Source organism: Hyla sarda, chromosome 2 (genome assembly GCF_029499605.1).
Source record: "Hyla sarda isolate aHylSar1 chromosome 2, aHylSar1.hap1, whole genome shotgun sequence".
Taxonomy (NCBI): Eukaryota; Metazoa; Chordata; class Amphibia; order Anura; family Hylidae; genus Hyla; species Hyla sarda.
Genome location: NC_079190.1, coordinates 496,032,099 through 496,057,904, shown reverse-complemented (window position 1 = coordinate 496,057,904; position 25,806 = coordinate 496,032,099). Strand labels below are relative to the sequence as shown.

The 25,806-nt window shown below is 45.7% G+C and overlaps 1 protein-coding gene across 4 annotated transcripts in view; it reads left to right on the top strand.

Moving 5' to 3' along the window:
• Positions 1 to 347: 347 nt before the first annotated feature.
• Positions 348 to 25,806, top strand: part of PRDM15 (PR/SET domain 15) — a 57,510-nt gene continuing 32,051 nt past the window's right edge. For 3 of the 4 annotated variants that reach the window (XM_056559721.1, XM_056559720.1, XM_056559718.1), the window contains exons 1-10: positions 348 to 423; positions 7,682 to 7,727; positions 7,836 to 7,929; positions 10,575 to 10,728; positions 12,154 to 12,406; positions 13,416 to 13,541; positions 14,335 to 14,433; positions 15,818 to 16,045; positions 18,921 to 19,095; positions 24,067 to 24,248. In XM_056559721.1, the coding sequence (XP_056415696.1) occupies positions 7,691 to 7,727; positions 7,836 to 7,929; positions 10,575 to 10,728; positions 12,154 to 12,406; positions 13,416 to 13,541; positions 14,335 to 14,433; positions 15,818 to 16,045; positions 18,921 to 19,095; positions 24,067 to 24,248 (1,348 nt within the window). In that variant the 5' untranslated portion in view covers positions 348 to 423; positions 7,682 to 7,690. Of the gene's footprint in view, positions 424 to 7,457; positions 7,728 to 7,835; positions 7,930 to 10,574; positions 10,729 to 12,153; positions 12,407 to 13,415; positions 13,542 to 14,334; positions 14,434 to 15,817; positions 16,046 to 18,920; positions 19,096 to 24,066; positions 24,249 to 25,806 lie in introns of those variants that run through there. The other variant, XM_056559719.1, reaches the window with a different exon arrangement.

Sequence of the window (25,806 nt, the reverse complement as noted above, 5' to 3'; positions counted from 1 at the left end):
ATATCATTGGAAAGCTGGGTGAACACCCCTGAGGAGGCAGTAATGGATGCCACACTATGGAAACCTGGGAAACAACCCCTGAGGAGGCAATACCATGAATAGTTATAGTGGTTGTCACCCAGCATATCTAGACAGCTGCCATTCAGTCGTCATGTGAAGTTGTGTGTCTCATCTTTTAATCTGCTGCTTTTTAAATATTCCTATGCCATCACGTGATCCTCATTATAAGGCGCAGGCTGGAGAGACTAATCACCAGATCCCTGTATGATAAAGGCGCCAGGTGCGCAAAAGCTACAAAAACTACACTTCCCGGCAGGCCCCGCGCGCTGACAGCGCCGCTTCCGGTCCTGCGTGATTTCCGGAACGGATCGGAACCCGGAGTCCGGATTCGGTTCCCCTTACCGGCGGGTTCCCCCGGAGCAGGTACCGGGGGCAGGTGGGTGGATGGGAGGACGGTGGAATGGTAGAGCTGCGCGGCCGGCCGGGGTGTGTGTTCCTGGGTACGGGGGAGGGGGCAGGCGGGATGAGGGACGCGCTCCCCCCGCTCCAGCTGCCAGGCCAGGCCGCCTGTTCTTTGTTGCAGCAGCCGGAGGGGGCGGCTTCCCCGCAGCTCCGGGGATCACAGGCAAAACCCGGCTGTGCCGGCCGATCCCGGAGCCATCTGCCCCCTGCCCGCACCCCCCGACATACAGCGCCGTGTGTGCGCTCACACTACCTGTGCGTGCATATCACCTCTTATGTCACGATAATCCAAATATACATCACAATAAGGAATGGTGGGAGTAATGCGAGGCTCTGTATAAATAAATCATCACTGTGCATTTAAATGTTCTGCAGCTTTGTAATATATTATCATTACATTTCCAAGATCTCTGCTTGCTGTCAGTGAATGGGGCATCATCTAAAAATACACCTGTGTCCATTCAAACTGGCAAAACTAGAAAAACTACAACTCCCATCATGCTCTTGGCTGGTTGTAGATTTGCGACAGCTGTTGTGCTGCTGTAATACAGTGAACTCCGAGCTGTGGACCTCCAGCTGTTGCAAAACTACAACTCCCAGCATGGCCGGACAGCCAACGGCTGTCCGGCCATGCTGGGAGTTGTAGTTTTGCAACAGCTGCAGGTGCAAAATCTTTTTATTTATTTATTTTTTATTAAAATGTATTTATTCATTTAATCACAGCGTCACAGGTCTAGACTAGGATGTCGAGGCATGCTGGGAGTTGTAGTTTTGCAACAGCTGGAGGTGCACAATCTTTATTTCTTTTAATCACAGCGTCACAAGTCTAGACTTGGATGTCCGGGCATGCTGGGAGTTGTAGTTTTGCAACAGCTGGAGGTGCACAATCTTTCTTATTTTTTTTATTTAATTCTTTCATTTAATCACAGCGTCACAAGTCTAGACTTGGATGTCCGGGCAAGCTGGGAGTTGTAGTTTTGCAACAGCTGGAGGTGCACAATCTTTATTATTATTATTATTATTATTATTATATTTTTTTTTTTTCATTTAATCACAGCGTCACAACAGCTGGAGGTGCACAATCTTTATTTCTTTCATTTAATCACAGCGTCACAAGTCTAGACTTGGATGTCCGGGCATGCTGGAAATTGTAGTTTTGCAACAGCTGGAGGTGCACAATCTTTATTTCTTTTAATCACAGCGTCACAAGTCTAGACTTAGATGTCCGGGCATGCTGGGAGTTGTAGTTTTGCAACAGCTGGAGGTGCACAATCTTTCTTATTTTTTTAATTTAATTCTTTCATTTAATCACAGCGTCACAAGTCTAGACTTGGATGTCCGGGCAAGCTGGGAGTTGTAGTTTTGCAACAGCTGGAGGTGCACAATCTTTATTATTATTATTATTATTATTATTATTATTTTTTTTTTTTTTCATTTAATCACAGCGTCACAACAGCTGGAGGTGCACAATCTTTATTTCTTTCATTTAATCACAGCGTCACAAGTCTAGACTTGGATGTCCGGGCATGCTGGAAATTGTAGTTTTGCAACAGCTGGAGGTGCACAATCTTTATTTCTTTTAATCACAGCGTCACAAGTCTAGACTTGGATGTCCGGGCATGCTGGGAGTTGTAGTTTTGCAACAGCTGGAGGTGCACAATCTTTCTTATTTTTTTAATTTAATTTTTTCATTTAATCACAGCGTCACAAGTCTAGACTTGAATGTCCGGGCATGCTGGGAGTTGTAGTTTTGCTGTAGGTCCGCAGTTTTGAGACCGCAGTTTCACTGCACAATCTTTTTTTGATCTAACAGACTGATACATTGTAACAAAACAGCGGGAGGGAGATTTGTGCTGCTCCAGTGTCTACTTGGATGTAAAGTAGTCCAGGGTCTAGACTTGGATGTAAATGGAACAAACTCTCAGCTGTGAGAAGTATTTACTTCTCACAGCTGTCATTTTGTTACAGTTGTATTTTTAATAGATCTTTAAACCATTGTCTCCCAACCAGGGTGCCTCCAGCTGTTGCAAAACTACAACTCCCAACATGCCCACCCGGAAAGCTGTCCGGGCATGCTGGGAGTTGTAGTTTTGCAACAGCTGCAGGTGCAAAATCTTTATTTTTTATTAAAATGTATTTATTCATTTAATCACAGCGTCACAAGTCTAGACTTGGATGTCCGGGCATGCTGGGAGTTGTAGTTTTGCAACAGCTGGAGGCACCCTGGTTGGGAAACACGGTTCTAAACAGTCTGGCACTGATACATTGTAACAAACTATCAGTAATAGTGGTGGTGGTGGTGGTGGGGGGGGGGGGGTTGTGTTAATTATGTGTTTTCTTTAGATGACTGTCTGATTGGATGTAAATGAAACAAACCCTCTGCTGTTAAAAGGATTAGGTCAGTACATGGGTTTTACATGTTCATAAAGACCACTGTTTACATCCGGAGGCTGGTAACCTGTTCTTAAAGGGGTCCTCCAGTGGAAAACATTTTGTTTTGTTTTTAAATCAACTGGTGCCAGAAAGTTAAACAGATTTGGAAATTACTTCTATTTAAAAAATCTTAATCCTCCCAGTACTTATTAGCTGCTGTACAATACAGAAAAAGTTCATTTCTTTTCTGTCTGACCACAGTGCTCTCTGCTGACACTTCTGTCCATGTCAGGAACAATTCCCCATAGCAAACCTCTCCTGCTCTGGACAGTTCCTGACATGGACAGAGGTGTCAGCAGAGAGCACTGTGGTCAGATAGAAAGGAAATTTAAACAGAAAAAAACTTCCTCTGTAGTATAAAGCAGCTGAAAACAAAAGAGGAGAAAAGGCGCACGCGCCCCCTAGTGCGTCGCTGTAAAATATTTGGCAAATGTAAAGACTTACACTTACCAGAAGATGTTGCGTTGAGGGCACAACACCATGTAGTATGGATCGACCGATTGTCGGTTTGGCCGATATTCCCGATTTTGGACATCCGCGCTACTTCTGGCTACTGCAGCGTCCTATTGCTATTGCTGTGCGCTGCGCAATGACGAGTGACGTCCTCAACGCGACATCGCCGTCTGTACGCACAGTGACAGCTCAGGACGCCGCCAGAGCCAGAAGTGGCGCGGACCCCGGGAACAGGTAACTATAAAACTAGGGATGGGGGAGGCAATGGGGCAGCGGCGGTGTTTGGACTAAGGATTAGGGATCGACCGATATCGTTTTTTTAGGGCCGATACCGATAATCGGTGGAGGTTAGGGCCGATAGCCGATAATTTATACCGATATTCCGATATAGCCGATAATTTATACCGACACCGCTGCCGATCATTGATTTAAAGTGGGCGCTTTAAATCAATGCACTGCAGTGGCTTTTGTGGTGCCATAGGCCGCCATCACCACCCGCTTCTCTCCCCCTGCCTGTCCGGGGGTCCTGAGACCTATCACCGCCACCGCTCCCCCCGCCGCACCGTGCCTAGGGGTGCCTCCAGCTGTTGCAAAAGAACTACTCCCAGCATGCCCGGACAGCCGTTGGCTGTCCGGGCATGCTGGGAGTTGTAGTTTTGCAACAGCTGGAGGGCCTACTGTAGGTATAGTATATTATACAGACCCCTGTCCATCCCAGAACCCTGTGCGGGGCATTATCGGCTTATCGTGATTATCGGCAGGTAATATCGGCCATACCGATAATCGGTCGATCCCTACTAAGGACCGGCAGGGGGAGAGAAGCGGGCGGTGGCGGTCTCTGGCCAGAGGATAGGCAGGCAGGGGGGGGGGGGGGGGCGGGCAGCGGCGGTGATCGGACTCAGGACCCCAGGACAGGCAGGGGGAGAGAAGCGGGTGGTGGCGGCGGCAGTCTCTGGCCCTGCAAAAGTCACTGCAGTTCATTGATTTAAAGCGCCCGTTTTAACTCATTGATCTGCAGCGGCTTCTGCGGAGTCGGGGGTTTGGGGTAGGGGAGAAATAGGCGATAACTTATACCGATATTCCGGTATAAGTTATCGGCTATCGGCCTTAAAGTTCACAGATTATCGGCCCAAAAAAATCAATATTGGTCGGTCCCTATCATGTAGCGTATTGACAGGCAGAGGCTCTGTGTGCAGCCTAGATCCTCCGGTCAGGTCCGCGCTCACCAGCTTGTAGTAGCAGCAGAAATAACAGAAGTAAAAGCGGATCTTTATCCGGCGCAGTAAGGGTGCGTTCACACTACGGAATTCCCGCGGGACTCCACGGTGTGAGCTTAACATTAGTGTGAATGGGCCTCCCCGAGACCCGTTCCCACTGCGGAATTTCTGTGGCGGACAATTCCGCCCCTGAAATTGTTCAGTGCAAAGAAAGAAAATGTTCATGATTTGCGCGGATTCCGCGAGCACTGCATAGCCGTCATTGTTGACAGCTCAGGGCCCCGCGGCCCCAGCGCCGAAGCAACTGCTGAATTCAGCGAGCGGAGATTCCGCAGTGTGAACGCACCCTAACAGTTGAAGACAGATGACGGTATACGTGGGTTCACTTCATAAGGTTTATTTAAAGCACAACAACAACGCGTTTCTTGCCCGTAAAGGGCAAGTCATCAGGCAATGTGCGTGTACAAATGGCAGGAGACGCATCACATGGTATTAGTGACAGAACAAAAATGTCTCGGTAGTGCAGCCTCAGGCTTCAGGCAATGTTATGTCACGTTGCCATGGAGACCTTGTGTGAATCCACCATCTTGCCTCAGTGTCACCATCTTGCCTCAGTTAGATGCTGGTTATGGGAGTGAATGACGGGACATCAGTGTATTCAGTGATTTGGTTCCACACAAGGTTTCCATGGCAACCCTATACCTGAATTAGAAGAGGAATCTCTCAGTAGAGCAGCCACAGGCTTCGGCCTGTAACTCCCAAGTGATCCTATTTCAGCCTAGGAATTATATTTTAACAAACCGTCTTCACATTCTGTACAGGATTCTTATACATCATTTATACTCTGGGGGTACGTTCACATGGGCGGCTTACCTGCGGAATTTCCGCAACATATTTACTGTGGAAAATTCGCAGCGGATTTCGCTACCATTGACTTCAATGGGTCCAAAGGAAAATCTGCAGATATGCCTCTATTGCGGATTTTCTGCTGACCCATTGAAACTAATGGTAGCAAAATCCACTGCGGATTTTCCGCAGTAAATACGCTGCGAAAATTCCGCAGGTAATCCGCTCGTTTAAACGTACCCTTAAGGTATTAAGCTGCGGATCCGCTGCTGAAGGACTGCTGTATGCTGCCTTTACAGGTGCCTGCTCGGAGCGGCAATACGCCGCTACGAGCAGACACACTGCGATGTGCGAGTTGCCGCGCGCATGCGCAGTATACTCGCACATCGCAGCATCTGTCGGCCTAGCTCATAGAGCAGGGGGAACGGCCGCGATGTGTGCGAGTACACCGCGCGTGCGCAGCGACTCGCACATCGCTTCAGTGTGTCTGCAAGTAGTCATTTAGTTTACATTAAAATCTGCAGCAGAAAATCATGCGCATCAAATCTGTGTACGTGTGAACGTACCTTAAGGGGGAAATTTTATCAAAATTTGTGCAGGGGAAAAGTTGACCAGTTGCCCATAGCAACCAATCAGATCGCTTCTTTCATTTTTAACAAGGCCTGTGAAAAATGAAAGAAGCGATCTGATTGGTTGCTATGGACAACTTGTCCTCTACACAGGTTTTGATAGATCTCCCCCTAAATTCTTATTCCTATGTTCTTATTTCTCTGCTATAAGGCCCTGTTCACACTATGGAGATTCCGCTCAGAAATTCCGTTGCAGAACTTCCGACGAGGAATTGGATTTTGCAGAAAGAATAAACATTCATTCTATGGGGGGTAATCCGTTTGGAAAAGCGGAGGAATGAACTATAGTCTATGGTAGTGATCTTCAACCTGCGGCCCTCCAGATGTTGCAAAACTACAATTCCCAGCATGCCCGGACAGCCATTGGCTGTCCGGGCATGCTGGGAGTTGTAGTTTTGCAACATCTGGAGGTCCGCAGGTTGAAGACCACTGGTCTATGGGATGGCGCTTTAATGCCGCCGACATAAGCGCTGTGAGGGCTGCAGCTGCACTGTGGAAATTCCTCGCTGAATTTCCGTAGTGTGAACTGGGCCTGAGGGTCTATTTACACCGTGGAAGTTCAGAGATGGAATTTTCTCTCTGAATTTCCTCAGTGGATCTACGCCGTCCGTAATCGTTGCCTTATGTCTGCGGAAATAAACGCCTTCCCGTTGACAGACGCCGCTTCCCTAGCGAATTCTGCCGAAAAATGAAACCCGTTCAGTCTTCCGCCACTTCCGACGCGTGAACTGAACAGTAGAATCCGACTGAAAACAATGGGAGGGTGCTGCAAGCTGATTTCACACGAGATCTCCTTAGAGTGAACAAGGCCATAGGGTCTATTCACGCGGCCGAATTTCCGTTTCAAATTAGAGCCCATAGACTTCTATGGGATTCCGCACTCCCATTCAACCTTCTGGAACTCCGCTGGCAGAATTTCAGAAGGTTGAATGGGAGTGCGGAATCCCATAGAAGTCTATGGGCTTTAAAGTGGTACTCCACCCCTAGACATCTTATCCTTTTGGATAGGGGATAAGATCGACCCCAGAAATCCTCGCTCCGTGCCAGGTGACTGGCGTTTTGGGGTGGAGGCTTGTGACGTCATGGTCACGCCCCCTAATGACGTCACGGTCACGCCCCCTCAATGCAAGTCTATGGGAGGGGGCGTGACTACCGTCACGCCCCCTCCCATAGACTTGCATTGAGGGGGCGTGGCCATGACGTCACAAGCTGGCGTGATCGGGACGTCACGAGCCCCTGGCGCTGCACCCGACGCTCTAAGCGAATGTCAGGTGCAGCAGGGAGATCGCCAGGGCCCCCAGCGGCGAACTCCCGCAATCGGACATCTTATCCCCTATCCTTGATGCCTAGGGGCGGAGTACCCCTTTAATTTCAGGCGGAAATTCCTTCGTGTGAATAAACCCTTAGTGTGCCTGTTTCCCCCATATAAGTGTTTCCCAACCAGAGTACCCCCAGCTGTTGCAAAACTACAACTCCCAGCATGACATGACAGCCTTTGGCATCGGGATTGGCTTCTTGGAGAGAGGAAGGGACAGAATAACCGGATGACTTTTTAAGACTAAGAAATCGGCTGCAGGACAACAAAATGGCTGACGTGTTGCTATGCCTGTTTCTCACTAGCGTCATGTCTTCTCTCTCCAGGTCCGTCCAATGGCCCAAGAAGGGATGGACGAGTCGGTGTTTATATGTAAGTGGTCTGTAGGGGGTTGTCCGCCCCGGCTCGCCACTGCTACCATCTATGAGTGACCATGTCTCCTATTTATCACCTTGACATGCCGCGCTCCTTGTTTTGCAGGGTGCGATGACTGTGGACAGTATCATGACTCCGAGTGTCCGGAGCTCGGCCCCGTAGTGACAGTCCACGACTCGTTTGTACTGAGCAGAGCCAGGTGAGCGCAGTTCGCACACACTTCTCGCTGCTTTACTGCAGCCGCCTAATGTTACATTGTGAAAAACTACTATTTTTTGCTAAATTTTTTAGCCCTCCCTACAGAAATGCCCCTTACTCCAGTTGGTCCTTCAGTGCATCTTCACCTCAGGTTCCAGCATCTCAAATCAACTGGTGCCAGAAAGTTAAACAGATTTTTAAATGACTTCTATTAAAAAATCTTAATCCTTCCTGTACTTATTAGCTGCTGAATACTACAGCGGAAATTCTTTTCTTTTTGAAACACAGTGCTCTCTGCTGACATCTCTGTCCATTTTAGGAACTGTCCAGAACAGCATATGTTTGCTATGGGGATTTCCTTTTACTGTGGACAGTTCCTAAAATGGACAGAGATGTCAGCAGAGAGCACTGTGCTCGTGATGTCAGCAGAGAGCTCTGTGTTCCAAATGGAAAATAATTTCCTCTGTAGTATTCAGCAGCTAATAAGTACAGGAAGGATTAAGATTTTTTTTTTTAATAGAAGTAATTTACAAATCTGTTTAACTTTCTGGCACCAATTGATTTAAAAAAAAAAAAAATTATAATTTCACCGGAGTACCCCTTTACCCTCCAATTGGCAAAAAAAAAAAATGTTTCCTTTCAACTGGTGCCAGAAAGTTAAACAGATATGTTAATTACTTCTATTGAAAAATTTTCAGCAGCCAGGGACCCGCCGGTAATGGCGGACATCGCGTGTTTAAATGGATGATTGGATCGCCCGCACCGCTGCCGCTGGGATCGGATCATCTAAAATGGCGGACGGAGGTCCCCTCACCTGCCTCCGTCCGTCTCCTGGGGTCTTCTGCTCTGGTCTGAGATCGAGCAGACCAGGGCAGAAGATCGCTGATGACACTGATCAGTGCTATGCCTGTATGTATAGCACTGTTCAGTATCTGTAATCTAATGATTGCTATAAATAGTCTCCTATGGGGACATAAAAATTGTATAAAAATAAGGGAAAAAAATAAATATTAAAAAAATCCCCTCCCCAACAAAAATGTAAATCGTTCCTCCTTTCCATTTTACCCCAAAAAGTGTTATAGAAAAAAAAAAAAATTATCCAAATGTTAACCCCTTAACGACCACAGACGTAAATGTACGTCCTAGTGCGGAGGTACTTCGTGCACCAGGACATACATTTATGTCCTGTACATGACCACGAGCATCGGAGCAGTGCTCGCGTCATGCACTGCAGGTCCTTGCTGCCTGGGACCCGCCGGTAATGGTGGACATCAGCGATTGCACTGATGTCTGCCATTAACCCCTTAGATGCCGTGATCAATACAGATCATGGCATCTGCGGCAATTCTGACATTTAAATAGATGATCGGATCGCCTGTGGCCCTGCTGCCGGGATCCGATCATCTAAAATGGCGGCTGGAGGTCCCCTCATTTGTCTCCGGCCGTCTCCTGTGGTCTTCTGCTCTGGTCTGCTCGATCTCAGACCAGAGCAGAAGATGACCGATAATACTGATCAGTGCTATGCCCTGTGCATAGCACTGAACAGTATTAGCAATCAAATGATTGCTATAAATAGTCCCCTATGGAGACATAAAAAGTGTATAAAAAAAAAAGTTAAAAAATTTAGAAAAATCCCCTCCCCCAATAAAAATGGAAATTGTCCCTTTCTCCCATTTTATCCCCAAAAAGCGAATTAATAAACATATTTGGTATCGCGTGTGTGTAAAATGTCCGAACTATCAAAATCTGTTAATGATCCCATACAGTGAACGGCGTTAACATAAAAAATAAAAAAGGCCAAAATTGCTACTTTTTTTGTCACATTTTATCATGGTATCAATAAAAAGTACAGATTATGTCCGAAAAAAATGAGCCTTCATACCGCCCCATATACAGAAAAATGAAAAAGTTATTGGTGGTCAAATTAGGGCGATTTTTAAACATACTGATTTTTGTTTTGTTTTTTTAAGCGGTACAATAATATAAAAGTATCTAGCCATGGGTATCATTTTAATCTTATTGACCCACAGAATAAAGAACACGTCATTTTTACCGTAAAGTGTACAGCGTGAAAACGAAACACTCCAAAATTAACAAAATTGTGGTTTACTTTTAAATTTTCTCCCTAAAATTTTTTTTTTGCGTTCGCTGTACATTTTATGGTAAAATGAGTGATGTCATTACAAAGGACAATTGGTCATGCAAAAAACAAGCCCCCATACTAGTCTGTGGATAGAAATATAAAAGAGTTATGGATTTTAGAATAGAATAACATTTTGAATAAAATTGGCCTGGTCCTAAAGGTCAAAATGGGCTTGGTCCTTATTGATCGTGTACGGTGAACTATATAAAAATTGCGTATCGCTATAATAGTACTGACCCAATGAATAACTATAACATGTCCGTTTTGCAAAGCGAATAGCGTACAAAGGAATACCCCACTAAATTTGCAAATTTAGCGATTTTGGCGACCCCACAGAAATCGTATTTTTATTATTTTTTCCAGTCTTTGTTGCAGTATTTCGGCCCCACCTCCATTCTTGACCCTTTCCTGGGCTAATAATTAGGAAGAAATATGGGTCCTAATCTCTCCTCCTGACCTTGTGTATAACATGTAGTCATACTGTGTCGCTCCTTTACCTTCAGGTCATCACTTCCCACCAATCTGGAGTTCAAACTCATAGGAGATGGCACGGAGGGGGTGTTTGCGGTCACTCCACTCGTCAAGCGCACTCAGTTTGGTCCATTCGAATGTAAGAGAGCTGAAAATCTGGACAAAGAAACGGTCTTTCCACTCAAGGTAAAGCGTCTCCTGTGTAACCAGAGACTGTCTGTATCCATCTGTATAACATTCAGCTGCCCACGTATCCCATACAGAGCCAGTAAGAAGTCTCCCCCTTGGGCTTCTTTCACACTGCCGTTGCGCCCTGTCAAGAACGGCCGTCAAACTAATTTTCTTTTTTTTTTTTTTCTTTGATGGCGCAATTGGCAACAGCAGGTCCCGATGTACCGTATTATAGTCAATGGGGTCTGTTGGGCCCTGCTGTTTTTCAGCGGATGTAGCGGGAGGAAAAGACGGCGCAAGCTGTATTTTTTTTTTTCTACCGCTATTTTCCCAGCAGCCCTGATGGCCGTCACCTTACCGTGTGTCAACAGTAGTGTGAGTAAGGCCTTACAGTGTGCAGTTTTACATGAAGAGAGAGAGAGAGGCTGGAGCTGCCTCGCCCCTTTCTTGCTGCATAAAGTCTCAGAGAGAGAGAGAGAAGCTGCAGATGTCTCCTCTTCCCTTCTTGCAGCATGAGGTCTCACTAAGAAAGAAATTGAAGTTGTATCTACCTCCCCTACTGCAGCATGCAGACTTGCAGACAGAAAGAGAGAGAAGCTGCAGCTGCCCCACCCCTCACAGCATGCAGCCTCAGAGAGAGAAGAAGTTTTATTTGCATCCGCCTCCCCTCTCACAGCAGGCAGTCTCAGAAAGAGAGAGAAAAGCTGCAGCTTCTCCCCTCTCTCACAGCAGTCCTTCTGAGAGAGTGAAACTGCAGCTGGTCTCCTTCTCTTGGTGCATGCAGGCTGAAAGAGAGAAAGAAAGAAACTGCAACTGCCCCCCCTTAGGTAGTATGCAGTTTCTACAGAGAAGCTTTAGTTACATCCACCTTCTCTCACAGCAGGCATTCTCAAAGAGAGAGAGAGAATCTGCAGCTGCACCCTTTTCTCACAGCAGGCATTCTAAACGGGAGAGAAGCTGCAGATCCCTTCCCCTCTTTTCTTGTATCCTATGGTCTATATGAGAGCTGTAGTCGTATCGGTCTCCCATCTCATGGTATGCATTGTCACAGAGAGAAAGAGAAGCTGCAGATCCCTTCCCCTCTATTCTTATATCCTATGGTCTATATAAGAGCTGTAGTCGTATCGGTCTCCCATCTCATGGTATGCATTGTCACAGAGAGAAAGAGAAGCTGCAGATCCCTTCCCCTCTATTCCTGTATCCTATGGTCTATATGAGAGCTGTAGTCATATCGGTCTCCCATCTCATGGTATGCATTGTCACAGAGAGAAAGAGAAGCTGCAGCTTCATACCCCTCCTCCCTGACCTCTTCCTGTCTTCTATGTACTATACAGTTCTATTCCATATGCATTTATTGCACACATCCTTTTTTGGATGGGGTTGATGTTTCTGAGCTCTGGCAGACCTGAGGGGTCTACAAATGTGTATGTTTCATCGTAGGTGTTCCAGAAGGATGGGCTGGTTGTATTTTTTGATACGTCCAGCGAGGAGGAATGTAACTGGATGATGCTGGTCAGGCCGGCCACGGATTACACCCATCAGAACCTGACGGCGTACCAGCACGGGAACGACGTCTACTTCACTACCTCGCGGGATATCGCAGCTGGCACCGAGCTACGGGTGTGGTACGCGGCTTTCTATGCAAGAAAGATGGAGAAGCCTTTGCTGAAGCCTCCTATACCATCTCACAATGGTAATGCAGATTATTTACAACAGTGTTTTCCAACCAAGGTGCCTCCATCTTTTGAAAAACTACAACTCCCAGCATGCCAGGACAGCCGAAGGTTCTCCCAGAATGCTGGGAGTCGTAGTTTTGCAACAGCCGGAGGCACCCTGGCTTTGCTCTGCTACAAGTGTTTCTCCTGTGCACTATGAATTGTGCCATATGGCAAACTTGCCTTTGCTATATTACATAATTTTTAAAATAATAATAATGATAAATATTATTATTAATAATAATTGTACATGTCTTTATTTTATTTTTTTATTAATAGTAATTATATAATACAAAAAAAAATAATATTAAATTAATAATAACTAATATTACATTAATATAATAATAATATAATTACATTATTTATTAGTATTATTATAATAAATATTAATTTAATATTTTATAATTTTTGTATTATATTATTAATAAAAAATTAAGAAATATATATTAAAGGAGTAGTCCAGTGGTGACTCAGTGGTGAACAACTTATCCCCTATCTAAGGATAGGGGACAAGTTGCAGATCGCGGGGGGTCCGACTGCTGGGGCCTCCTGCGATCTCCTGTACGGAGCCCCGACAGCCCGCGGGAAGGGGGCGTGTCGACCTCCGCACGAAGCGGCGGCCGACACGCCCCCTCAATACAACTCTATGGCAGAGCCGAAGCGCTGCCTTCAGCAATCTCCGGCTCTGCCATTGAGATGTATTGAGGGGGCGTGCAGGCCGCCGCTTCGTGCGGGGGTCGACACCCGCTATCTGGCCGGAGAGACGGGGCCCCGTACAGAGAGATCGCAGGGGGCCCCAGCGGTCGGACCCCCCGCGATCTCAAACTTATCCCCTATCCTTAGGATAGGGGATAAGTTTTTCACCACTGGACTACCCCTTTAAGGCATTGTATTAATAATAATAAATATATATTATTTATTTTTCTTAGAATAACCTTGTAATCTGCTGTGTTCAGCTGCGCTTACTTTTCTACGTATTCCCCGCAGAGGTGGCATTTTTGGCACCTGAGCCTGAGAAAGAAGTCAGTCCGACCTCCTCAAAATCCAACCAGCTGGCCTCCATGACCTCCAAGAAGATGAAAATCGTCCGACCACCGGCTGCATTCACTTCAGGTAACCTGACCTCCGACCTAAAAAAGAAATCTGTTATTCAGCAAGGTGTGTTGTGTGATGTTCTGCAGCAGCTGGGACACAGGGCTCTATAAGATGCACTTTAGCATTAGTTCCGTGTGTCAGTTAATCAACTGGTCATTGTTGTTTAAAGGGGTACTCCGGTGGAAACCTTTTTTTTTTTTTTTTTTTATTAATTTTTTTTTTTTTTATCAACTGGGGCCAGAAAGTTAAACAGATTTGTAAATCGCGTCTATTAAAAAATCTTAATCCTTCCAGTACTACTTAGCTGCTGAATACTACAGAGGAAATTATTTTCTTTTTGGAACACAGAGCTCTCTGCTGAATCACGAGCACAGTGCTCTCTGCTGACATCTCTGTCCATATTAGGAACTGTCCAGAGTAGGAGAAAATCCCCCATAGCAAACATATGCTGCTATGGACAGAGATGTCAGCAGAGAGCACTGTGCTCGTGATGTCAGCAGAGAGCTCTGTGTTCCAAAAAGAAAAGGATTTCCTCTGTAGTATTCAGCAGCTAATAAGTACTGGAAGGATTAAGGTTTTTTTATTAGAAGTAATTTACAAACCTGTTTAACTTTCTGTCAGCAGTTGATTTAAAAAAAAAGGTTTCCACCGGAGTACCCCTTTAAGTCTGCAGGAACAGATAAGCGGCGCCTATGTAGCACCACTCATCACTGACCTCAGAATGTGGTGTTTATGCAAACCTTACTGATGACAAGATGATGGGTTTCTATTGATGTTTTATTTTCTTATTGTTACATATTGTAATCTTTAGTGAACTGTCAGGAGAACAGCGACATCATTCACGTGGAGACCTGTGAGTGGGCGTGTAAAGTGTGCAACACAACATTTATGGAACCCAGTCTGCTGACAGGTACAGATCATGTGCACTCACAATCAGAAGTCTTTCAGCACCATGTGTTTCATTCTAGCACATCATCTGCATCCATATATTGTATTACTCTAACTGGGTCATGTGATCACACATCTGACTCAAACAACAGTGTTCAAAATGTCAGAGAAGGTGGTCAGTCCTGGGTCAGCTGACTTCCTGTGAACTGCAGGATGTCAGATCCCTCCTGATAGCACCTAGACCCCTCCCATCTGTATCTGTATACTGCTGCTGCTAACCCTGTGGGATCAGAATAAATAGTAGTTATTCCCCTCCAGCTCTATCTGTATACTGTTGCTGTTAACCCTATGGGATCAGGATAAATTGTAGTTATACTCCTTTGCTCCAGCTCTATCTGTATACTGTTGCTATCTTTATGTGATCATGATGTATAGTAGTTATACATCTTCTTCCCCCCCCCCCCTAGCTCTATCTGTATACTGCTACTATGTCTATGGGATTAGGTTATATAGTAGTTATACCCCTCCCCTCCAGCTCTGTCTATAAACTGCTCTTACTATCTCTATGGGATCAGGATATATAGTAATTTATATACCTCCCCTCCAGATCTATCTATATACTGCTGCTGTTATCTCTGTGGGATCAGAATAGAGCTGGAGGGGAGGGGTATACCTACTATATATCCTGATCCTATAGAGATAGCAGCAGTATACAGATAATGCTGGAGGGGAGGGGTGTAACTGCTATATATCTTGATCCCATAGTGATAGCAGCAGTATACAGATTAATGCTGGAGGGGAGGGGTATACCTTCTATATATCCTGATCCTATAGAGATAATGCTGGAGGGGTATAACTGCTATATATCCTGATCCCATAGTGATAGCAGCAGTATACAGATGGAGGGGAGGGGTATAACTTCTATACATCCTGATCCCATAGTGATAGCAGCAGTATACAGATGGAGGGGAGGGGTATAACTGCTATATATCCTGATCCCATAGTGATAGCAGCAGTATACAGATGGAGGGGAGGGGTATAACTGCTATATATCCTGATCCCATAGTGATAGCAGCAGTATACAGATGGAGGGGAGGGGTATAACTGCTATATATCCTGATCCCATAGTGATAGCAGCAGTATACAGATGTCCAATACTTTTGTGATCAGCTTATGGTCTAGGGCAATTTTTTCCAACCATTATGCCTCCAGTTGTTGCCAAAGACTGTACGGGCATGCTGGGATTTGTAGTTATGCAACACCTGGAGGGCTATGGTGAGGAAACCCCTGCACCAGGAATTTAGCAACAGCTGACTGCACACTGGTTGGGATCCCACTGGTCTAGGAGTTCTCTATCCAGTTGGTATTGTCCAATGCATACACTGTGACTTTGCTTCATATTTCAGAGCACTTATTAAGTCACCTGGAGCAGACAAAAGGAATAGCCCCTCCCGGACCATGTGACCCCACGTATGAAGAGGAGGGTACAGTGATGGCGCCGCCGGAGCAGACCGTGGTGTGCACTACCCCTGCCGTCAGGAACGCCCTGAAGAAGAAGCCGAAGAGGAGCCGCAAAGCGAAAGCCGTGAAGGCCGACATTCCCTTAGTGATTGTGGAGGACGATAGCCCCCCAGGTGAGGACCCTGCTTCTTCTGCCCCAAATCCTATAAGGATTACAAAGGGTTTCCAGTTCTTTGTGAAAACATCTTAATCATTGTAGAGTGAAAAGTTCTGCAACTTCTTACTGCAGGCCGAGCCATTGTGTGGTGAACAGTCGCTCGTGTTCCCCCACCTGTGATTCTCCCGTTGTTGCAGAACTACCATTATGACTTTTGTCTGTGCATAATGGGAGTTGTAGTTTGCAACTGCTGGAGAGAAATTAAGAGCTCAGTACATGTCGGAGCAGAGTGGCACACTACATGCTTCCAGGCAGAGTGGCACGCTCCATGCTTCCGGGCAGAGTGGCACGCTCCATGCTTCCGGGCAGAGTGGCACGCTCCATGCTTCCGGGCAGAGTGGCACGCTCCATGCTTCCGGGCAGAGTGGCACGCTCCATGCTTCCGGGCAGAGTGGCACGCTCCATGCTTCCGGGCAGAGTGGCACGCTCCATGCTTCCGGGCAGAGTGGCACGCTCCATGCTTCCGGGCAGAGTGGCACGCTCCATGCTTCCGGGCAGAGTGGCACGCTCCATGCTTCCGGGCAGAGTGGCACGCTCCATGCTTCCGGGCAGAGTGGCACGCTCCATGCTTCCGGGCAGAGTGGCACGCTCCATGCTTCCGGGCAGAGTGGCACGCTCCATGCTTCCGGGCAGAGTGGCACGCTCCATGCTTCCGGGCAGAGTGGCACGCTCCATGCTTCCGGGCAGAGTGGCACGCTCCATGCTTCCGGGCAGAGTGGCACGCTCCATGCTTCCGGGCAGAGTGGCACGCTCCATGCTTCCGGGCAGAGTGGCACGCTCCATGCTTCCGGGCAGAGTGGCACGCTCCATGCTTCCGGGCAGAGTGGCACGCTCCATGCTTCCGGGCAGAGTGGCACGCTCCATGCTTCCGGGCAGAGTGGCACGCTCCATGCTTCCGGGCAGAGTGGCACGCTCCATGTTCATGCTTTGTCCCCAAAGCTGAGGCTTCCTTTCCTAACTAATCCAGAGAGGTGATCTGGATTAGTTAGGCTACGTTCACACTACCGTTTGGCTTCGCTTTCTTCAGGGTCCATTTGGATCTATTAACTTTTTTTGGGGGGTGGGTCGGAGCCCAATTGACACAACTGATTCCATTGACTTGAATGGGTTCTGTCAGGTGTCCAGTATTGTACAGGAGTTGAGCCCGAGAACCAAAAGTAGAACATGCAGTATATATTTTTTTTTTCCTCCACTCATCTCCCATCCTTCCAATGCAGCTCCCTGTAGCGTAGCATGCCCGCAGTGTGAACAAGCCCTTATCTGAACGGCCACCAGAGGGGGCAGAGCTGACATTCCCAACGTGTTATAAGAGCCTAAAAGGAAAGGAACTGCACCCACCGCAACATTCATCACATCTGACCACTAAACTTTTAGGGCCCATTCACACAGCAGAATATCTAAAATTTCGTGTGGACGTTCTTTACACAGCAGGCGTTTCCATTGAACACATCGGGAGGCTGCTGCAATGGAATCTCTGCCTGGAAATTCTGCTGTGTGTTCTGTCTGCGTTTTGTTTTACGTATCTTAGGCTGCGTTCACACGGCCGTCTAGACCCGTCAAAAATAAAAAGGGGAAAATAATGAATGCAAACGGATGTTATCCATTTGTATCTGTTATTGTTCAGTTAATAAACCCCCCCCAAAAAATATCTTATTTTTTTTTGTTCTGAGCATGCTCAGAAGTAAAAATGGAATGAAAAAAAAAAAAAAAACGGATGCAAACGGATGACATTAAAGGCTCATCCGTTTTCCATAGACTTAAATGTTAAATTTACTGTATCCGTTTTTTCTTCCATTTTTTTTTTTGTGGGTAGAAAAAATACAGCATGTGCCGTTTTTTCAGAAATGAGCGCAGACAGGTACAAACCGATGTAAACGGAGTGTAAAAAAAATCCCATTGACATGAATGGGATTTTTTTTTTTTTTTTTAGTTTTTAATCCGTTTACAGCCTGCAAGAATGGAACCGAAACGGGGACAAAAAAAAAAACAAAAAAAACATGGCCCCACCCTTAACCCTTATCAAATGTAAAGAATGAACAATGTTGATTCTTTTGGGAAAGTCTAGGTTCTGTCGGGGAAATTCCATAGTGTGAAAGGTGCAGCAGAATCGGGCAGATGACCATTATATATGTTTTTAGATCATTACAATATTTTTTTAATTTTCTTCTGTTACCCAAAATTCCCCTTCCTGTGTAAGGCCGGGTTCACACCACATTTTTTGCAATCCAGTTCCCGTATCAGGTTTTTGATGAAAAAACGGATTCCTCAAAACCGGACTAAACTGTATCAAAACGTGTGTACAAATTTTAATGATGTCCGGTTGCATCCGTTTTTTTTAAGTAAAAAAAAGAAGTATATGTTTTTAACTGTTCACTCCATTATGAATAACATTTCACTTGTTTTGAAATGCCAAGAAAAAAAAACTTTGGGTGTGCTCTGCGCATGTGCAAAGTCAAAAAACGGATGGTGCAAACCGGATGGAATTGTGTGCACATACGGTTCTGTACGGATCACATTGGCTCCCACGTTAAAAAAAAAAAAAAATTTAAAAAAACGTATACGGTTTAATACAGTTTTTCACCCGGACCAAAAACTGTAGTAGGCTACGGTTTTGGGTACGGGAAAAAAAAAAAAACCTGACAAAAACCGTACAAGACGCAAAATGGATTCAACTGGATGCATTGTTTGGCATATGGTTATTAATGGAGAGTCAATGCATACGGTTTTCAATACGGTTCCGTATGGTTTTCAAATTGAAAGTGTATACGGGAACTGTATAGCAAAATCGTGGTGTGAACCCAGCCTAAGGTATAACCTGTTTCTTTCCCCAGCACACCATCCCATTATGTACAGTCCGGTCTTCCCGTCGGATCGCGTGGCTGAAATAATCACGGAGATCCCTCCCGACGACGTTCCCCTTCCGCACGATTCTGACGACAAGTTCATGGAATTGATGTTGGGAAAACTGCCGCCCGCCAACAACGCCAACTTACCTCCTGTTTCCAAGTGAGTGCAAGAAAGGGAGTGGGACCTATTGTTTAAACCAGTGCTCCCCAACCTGGGTGCCTCCAGCTGTTGCGTAACTACAACTCCTAGCATGCCCGGACAGCCGAAGGCTGTCCGGGCATGCTAGGAGTTGTAGTTTTGCAACAGCTGGAGGCACCCAGGTTGGTAAACACTGGTTAAAGGAAACCAATCATCAGATTTTGCCCTATATAACGCTTGGCAAAGCGTTATATAGGGTAAAATCTTTATTTTCACCATTCCCGGGGGACGCTCCTGCCCCCAGGGATGATGAAGATATGAAGTTATAAACTAGTCACCGCCGCCGCCGTAAGTAGTCACCTGGGCGGGGAGCTCTTCTCATCTACTCCCGTTCTTCGGCCGGGAGCGACGCCCCCCTCCGCTTGATTGATGGGCCGCGTCATCGTTCCGCTCACTGAACAGACGGAGCAGAGTGATGACGCGGCTCGTCAATCAAGCGAAGGGGGCGTCGCTCCCAGCCGAAGAATGGGAGTAGGTGAGAAGAGCTCCCTGCCCAGGTGACTACTTACGGCGGCGGCGGTGACTAGTTTATAACTTCATATCTTCACCATCCCTGGGGGCAGGAGCGTCCCCCGGGAATGGTGAAAATAAAGATTTTACCCTATATAACGCTTTGCCAAGCATTATATAGGGTAAAATCTGATGATTGGTTCCCTTTAAAGGGGTACTCCGCCCCTAGACAACTTATCCCCTATCCAAAGGATAGGGGATAAGATGTCAGATCGCTGCGGTCCCACTACTGGGGACCCCCCGGGATCTACCATGCGGCACCCACCTTTAGCGGCTTCCGGAACCGCTGGAGGTCCTCGGGCTGAGTTCATCTCGATCACTGGTACAGAAGATCGTGACGTCTCCGCCCCTCAATGCAAATCTATGGGAGGGGGCGTGACAGCAGCGGGACCCCCCCCCCCCGGCGATCTGACATCTTATCCCCCTATCCTTTTGGATAGTGGATAAGATGTCTAGGAGCGGAGTACCCCTTTAAAGGGGTACTCTACTGGAAAACATTTTATTTTTATTGTTTTTTTTTTAAATCAACTGGTGCCAGAAAGTTAAACCGATTTGTAAATGGAAAAAAAACAAGGAGGTTGTGCAGCTCACAATTAACTAGCCGAGGTAAGTAAGGTAAGTAAGGTAAGGTTGTGCACCTACACCAGGGGCTGGAAATTTTAAAACAATATTTTCAAACAATAACCAACCCCTCAAGACACTAGTACCAGTTGCCTGATACATGGATGAAAAATAATATAAATAAATAGCTGGATCGGGCTTCAGATATAGGATACAATTTTATTAAAATATGTAAAATGTCAATTGTTGTAACTTCGCCTCGTTGCACAGGGCCCTTGTGCCGAGGAGAAGAAATAGATTTACTTAAACATACACTTGTAATATATAATAGACACCGAGATTTAGTAATTTCTACAAAAATATAACTAAACGGGATGAGTATTTAACTCGGGGAGAGTTCACCACTCCTGGTGTGACGGAGCTTTCAAGGGCCACTAAGCACTCCGCAGGCATTCTGGGTAGGGGAATATTCAAATCAGCTCATTACATCACCTTTTCAGGCGATGTTCCCTGGTATCGGCTTAGCTCCAGTTACGGAATATAAAAAGCTGATCGGGATTAATGCCAAGCCAGAACTCTCTCTCCAGAAGGAAAGAGCACCCATCTGCAGACAGCTGTTTCGGGGTACTTGCCCCTCGTCAGTACAGAGCAGGGTAATCTGGCTTGGCTGAGATGAGGGGCCTTAGACCAACTGGTCTTAGACCAACTAGTCTAAGGCCCCTCATCTCAGCCAAGCCAGATTACCCTGCTCTGTACTGACGAGGGGCAAGTACCCCGAAACAGCTGTCTGCAGATGGGTGCTCTTTCCTTCTGAAGAGCGAGTTCTGGCTTGGCATTAATCCCGATTAGCTTTTTATATTCCGTAACTGGAGCTAAGCTGATAAGTAAAATATGTCACTTTCAATAGTCCGGTAACTGAAAAACCAGAGATGTGTTAAAGTCCCATAACTGATATAGAATCCTGATATACTGAAAGGAATGGGTGGGTTAATAATTACCAGCTTGAATAGAGTCCCACTGTAACGTCACCTGAGGACAACTGATGAGGTCCGCAAATCTCGGTTGGTGAAAAGACGCTGGCATGCGTCACTGCGGCGGTCTGCCTGCCACAGACCAGTGTGAATAATAGCCGCTCCCGTGATCTTTCGCTGTAGTTGGAATCTTAGCGGTGCAGACCTCGTGGTATGTATCCCAATGGCGTGTGACGTCTCAGGCGCTTGGCAACGCCCCCTGGATGTGTAGACTTAGATGGTATTGCTGGTTTGACCCACAATCGGTCAGAGGTGAGTAAAATATCGGTGATAAAATCATACACCTAGACGCGTTTCAGGGCTCTTACAAGCAGAACACGGCCCTTTCCTACTGAGGTGACGCACGCCAGCGTCTTTTCACCACCCGAGATTTGCGGACCTCATCAGTTGTCCTCAGGTGACGTTACAGTGGGACTCTATTCAAGCTGGTAATTATTAACCCACCCATTCCTTTCAATATATCAGGATTCTATATCCGTTACGGGTAGAGATGAGCGAACTTACAGTAAATTCGATTCGTCACGAACTTCTCGGCTCGGCAGTTGATGACTTTTCCTGCATAAATTAGTTCAGCTTTCCGGTGCTCCCGTGGGCTTGAAAAGGTGGATACAGTCCTAGGAGACTCTCTCTTAGGACTGTATCCACCTTTTCCAGCCCACCGGAGCACCGGAAAGCTGAACTAATTTATGCAGGAAAAGTCATCAACTGCCGAGCCGAGAAGTTCGTGACGAATCAAATTTACTATAAGTTCGCTCATCTCTAGTTACGGGACTTTAACACATCTCTGGTTTTTCAGTTACCGGACTATTGAAAGTGACATATTTTACTATATCTTTTTAATATATTTTTTATATTTTTGTAGAAATTACTAAATCTCGGTGTCTATTATATATTACAAGTGTATGTTTAAGTAAATCTATTTCTTCTCCTCGGCACAAGGGCCCTGTGCAACGAGGCCAAGTTACATCAATTGACATTTTACATATTTTAATAAAATTGTATCCTATATCTGAAGCCCGATCCAGCTATTTATTTATATTATTTTTCATCCATGTATCAGGCAACTGTTACTAGTCTTGAGGGGTTGGTTATTGTTTGAAAATATCGATTTGTAAATGACTTCTATTTAAAAATCTTAATCCTTCCAGTACTTATCAGATGTTGTATGCTCCACAGGAAGTTTTTTTCTTTTTGAATTTCTTTCTAGTCTGACCACAGTGCTCTCTGCTGCCACCTCTGTCCATTTTAGGAACTGTCCAGAGTAGGAGCAAATCCCCATAGCAAACCTCTCCTGCTCTGGACAGTTCCCGACACGGACAGAGGTGTCAGCAGAGAGCAGTGTGGTCAGACAGAAAAGAAATTCAAAAAGAAAATAACTTCCTGTGGATCATACAGCAGCTAAGTACGAGTAGGATTAAAGGAGTACTCCGAAGCACAGTTTTTAGGGGGCAAATGAAGCATTAAGCAAAGTTATATTACTTACCTTTGTACTTTCGTTTTCAATATTGGCCTCTTCAGGGAGTTATCTTCTTTTTTCTGTTCCACCGGAAGCTGGGTCCTTTGATGACGTTCGACTTCGTTTTCCTCCCGATCCGCCGCCATCTTAGCCCGGTGACTCATCGCTCCCATGAGTCACTGCGGGCTGTGCCGGCCTCCCAGCCCGGAGTCTGCGACGCCCCCATCACTAATTTATTCATCTATGCGCTGAGCTGCCATAGGCTCAGCTCAGCAAACGTCTATCGCAGCGCTGACCGCCAATCAGCGCTTACGTCTGGCGCATGCGCAAGGCCCACTATATCAAAAGAATAGGAAAATAACATGGGCCAATCAGCGCTTACGTCCGGCGCATGCGCAAGGCCCACTATATCAAAAGAATAGGAAAATTACATGGGCCAATCAGCGCTTACGTCCGGCGCATGCGCAAGGCCCACTATATCAAAAGAATAGGAAAATAACATGGGCCAATCAGCGCTTACGTCCGGCGCATGCGCAAGGCCCACTATATCAAAAGAATAGGAAAATTACATGGGCCAATCAGCGCTTTCGTCCGGCGCATGTGCAAGGCCCACTATATCAAAAGAATAGGAAAATGACATGGGCCAATCAGCGCTTTCGTCCGGCGCATGCGCAAGGCCCACTATATCAAAAGAATAGGAAAATTACATGGGCCAATCAGCGCTTTCGTCCGGCGCATGCGCAAGGCCCACTATATCAAAAGAATAGGAAAATTACATGGGCCAATCAGCAAGCTTCGTTTCACACTTGCGTACTAGCTACTCTTATTCACCTACCAACACGCAGCGGCGGCCGAAAGCTCATTGGAGTTCGGCGACCATGTGAGGAGGACGCATTTTGTGAGGCGGGGATAGGGAAATAAGTGGGAGAGGAGGGGGCGTGAAATATTATAATTTCGGGAAGGGGCCGAGCAGGGGAGCTACCGGGGGAGGGCAGGAGCTGTCCGGAAGTCAGGAGCGGGCTTGCTGGGAGAAGTAGTTTTTTACATTGCGGGGAAGGAAGAGAACCCGGAAGTACCGGAAACTTCGAGCGACAATAACAGAAGAACGGCTGGGCCATTTTACATGAATGAGGGGTCGTTTAAAAGGTAATTTCATGGGCTACATTGTGGTGCATCGGAGTACTCCTTTAAGATTTTTTAATAGAAGTAATTTACAAATTTGTTTAACTTTCTGGCACCAGTTGATTTAAAAAAAATGTTTTCCAGTGGAGTACCCCTTTAAACCAATATGTCAATTCTTTCTGCAAAGGCCACAATTTTTAATAATCTTAAGTCATGGGAACCAAATGTATTCTTGTGCGTCCTGTTTTGCAGGTTTGCTTTCCACCAGGGGAACAATATGATGAAGAGAGGACTGCTGCTATCGGGATCCCGCCACAGCATGAGAAGGAAGTTTGTGCGGCAGCTGGGAGATCACAAACGCATCTTTCAGTGCAACATATGCAGCAAAGTTTTCCGAAACAGCAGCAACCTGAGCCGACATATCCGATCTCACGGTGAGAGGACGTGCCAGAAAGTTAAACATATTTGTAAATTACTTCTTTTAAAAAGTCTTAATCCTTCCAGTACTTATTAGCTGCTGAATACTAAAGAGGAAATTATTTTCTTTTGAACACAGAGCTCTCTGCTGACATCACGAGCACAGTGCTCTCTGCTGACATCTCTGTCCATTTTAGGAACTGTCCAAAGCAGCATATGTTTGCTATGGGATTTTCTCCTACTCTGGACAGTTCTTAAAATGGACAGAGAAGTCAGCAGAGAGCACTGTGCTCGTGATGTCAGCAGAGAGCTGTGTGTTCCAAAAAGAAAATCATTTACTCTGTAGTATTCAGCAACTAAGTAGTACTGGAAGGATAAAGATTTTTAATAGAAGAGGCCTGAAGAAGCGCATGCGCGCGATACGGCCGGTCACCTGAAGTGCCCTCTGTCTCCCCGCTCCCCTGCATGTCAAGTCTCCATGCCGTGGAATAAAGAAATTTGCTACATACGGTCAGTGCTCCGCAACTTTTTTTTCTATTACTTGGTTACCATAATTTTCAAATCTGTTTAACTTTCTGGCACCAGTTGAAAAAAAAAATAATAATTCCCCCGGAGTACCCCTTTAAATGGGGTAGTCCCAGATTTATTTATTTTTATCTCTTTATTTCTTTTTTAAAATATGCAACAGAAAAGCAATTATGCTAATACAGACACCAGACTGTTCATATAGAAAAATACCAATTCTAAAAAAAAAATTATAATAATGATCCCAAATTTATACGTCTAATATTTTCCCAATTTAGTAGTCCCAGATTTTAGGTGTTATGGATAATAGATACAAAATAAAGATCATTCTACTAAGATGGCGGTTGCATCCTGTACGACTCCATGTGTGACAATCTCCTTTTTGGCAAAGAGAAAATATGACGCAATGCGTATGTAAAGGCGTCGGCTAACCAATTAGACTTGTTACACAATGTGCTGCGCCCTACAATAAATCAGAGAACCATTTTGACTCAATTCTGGGTCAGGCTGGGATGGAACTGTGGGAAAAAGTAAACCGTATGCGTTTTTAAACCGTATACCTTTTATAAACGTGCATACGGTTCCGTCCGTTTTTGAAAATGTTGTCAATTTTTAATGTTGGGTGGGGACTTTAGGATGCAAATGCGCATGTGCAATGTAAAAACCGTATACGGTTTCGCGTATGGAACTGTATGCATGTGCGTTTCCCATTGACGTCCATGTTTTAAAAAAAATAAAAAAATAAAAGTATGCGGTTGCAGTACGGTTTTTAAACCGGAGGCAAAATTGGATCAACCACGGTTTTGACTCCGGTTTAAAAACTGTACTGCAACCGCGTATATTATTTTTTAACATGAACGTCAATGGGAAACGCACGTGTATACGGTTCTATATGAGACACTGTATACAGTTTTTACTTTGCACATGCGCATTTGCATCCTAAAGTCCCCACCGAACACCCCTCCCATTAAAAATGGACAAAACGTATGTGTGTTTTTTTTTTTTTTTTACTGTATGCACTTTTAAAAACAGTAAACTGTTCATAAACGC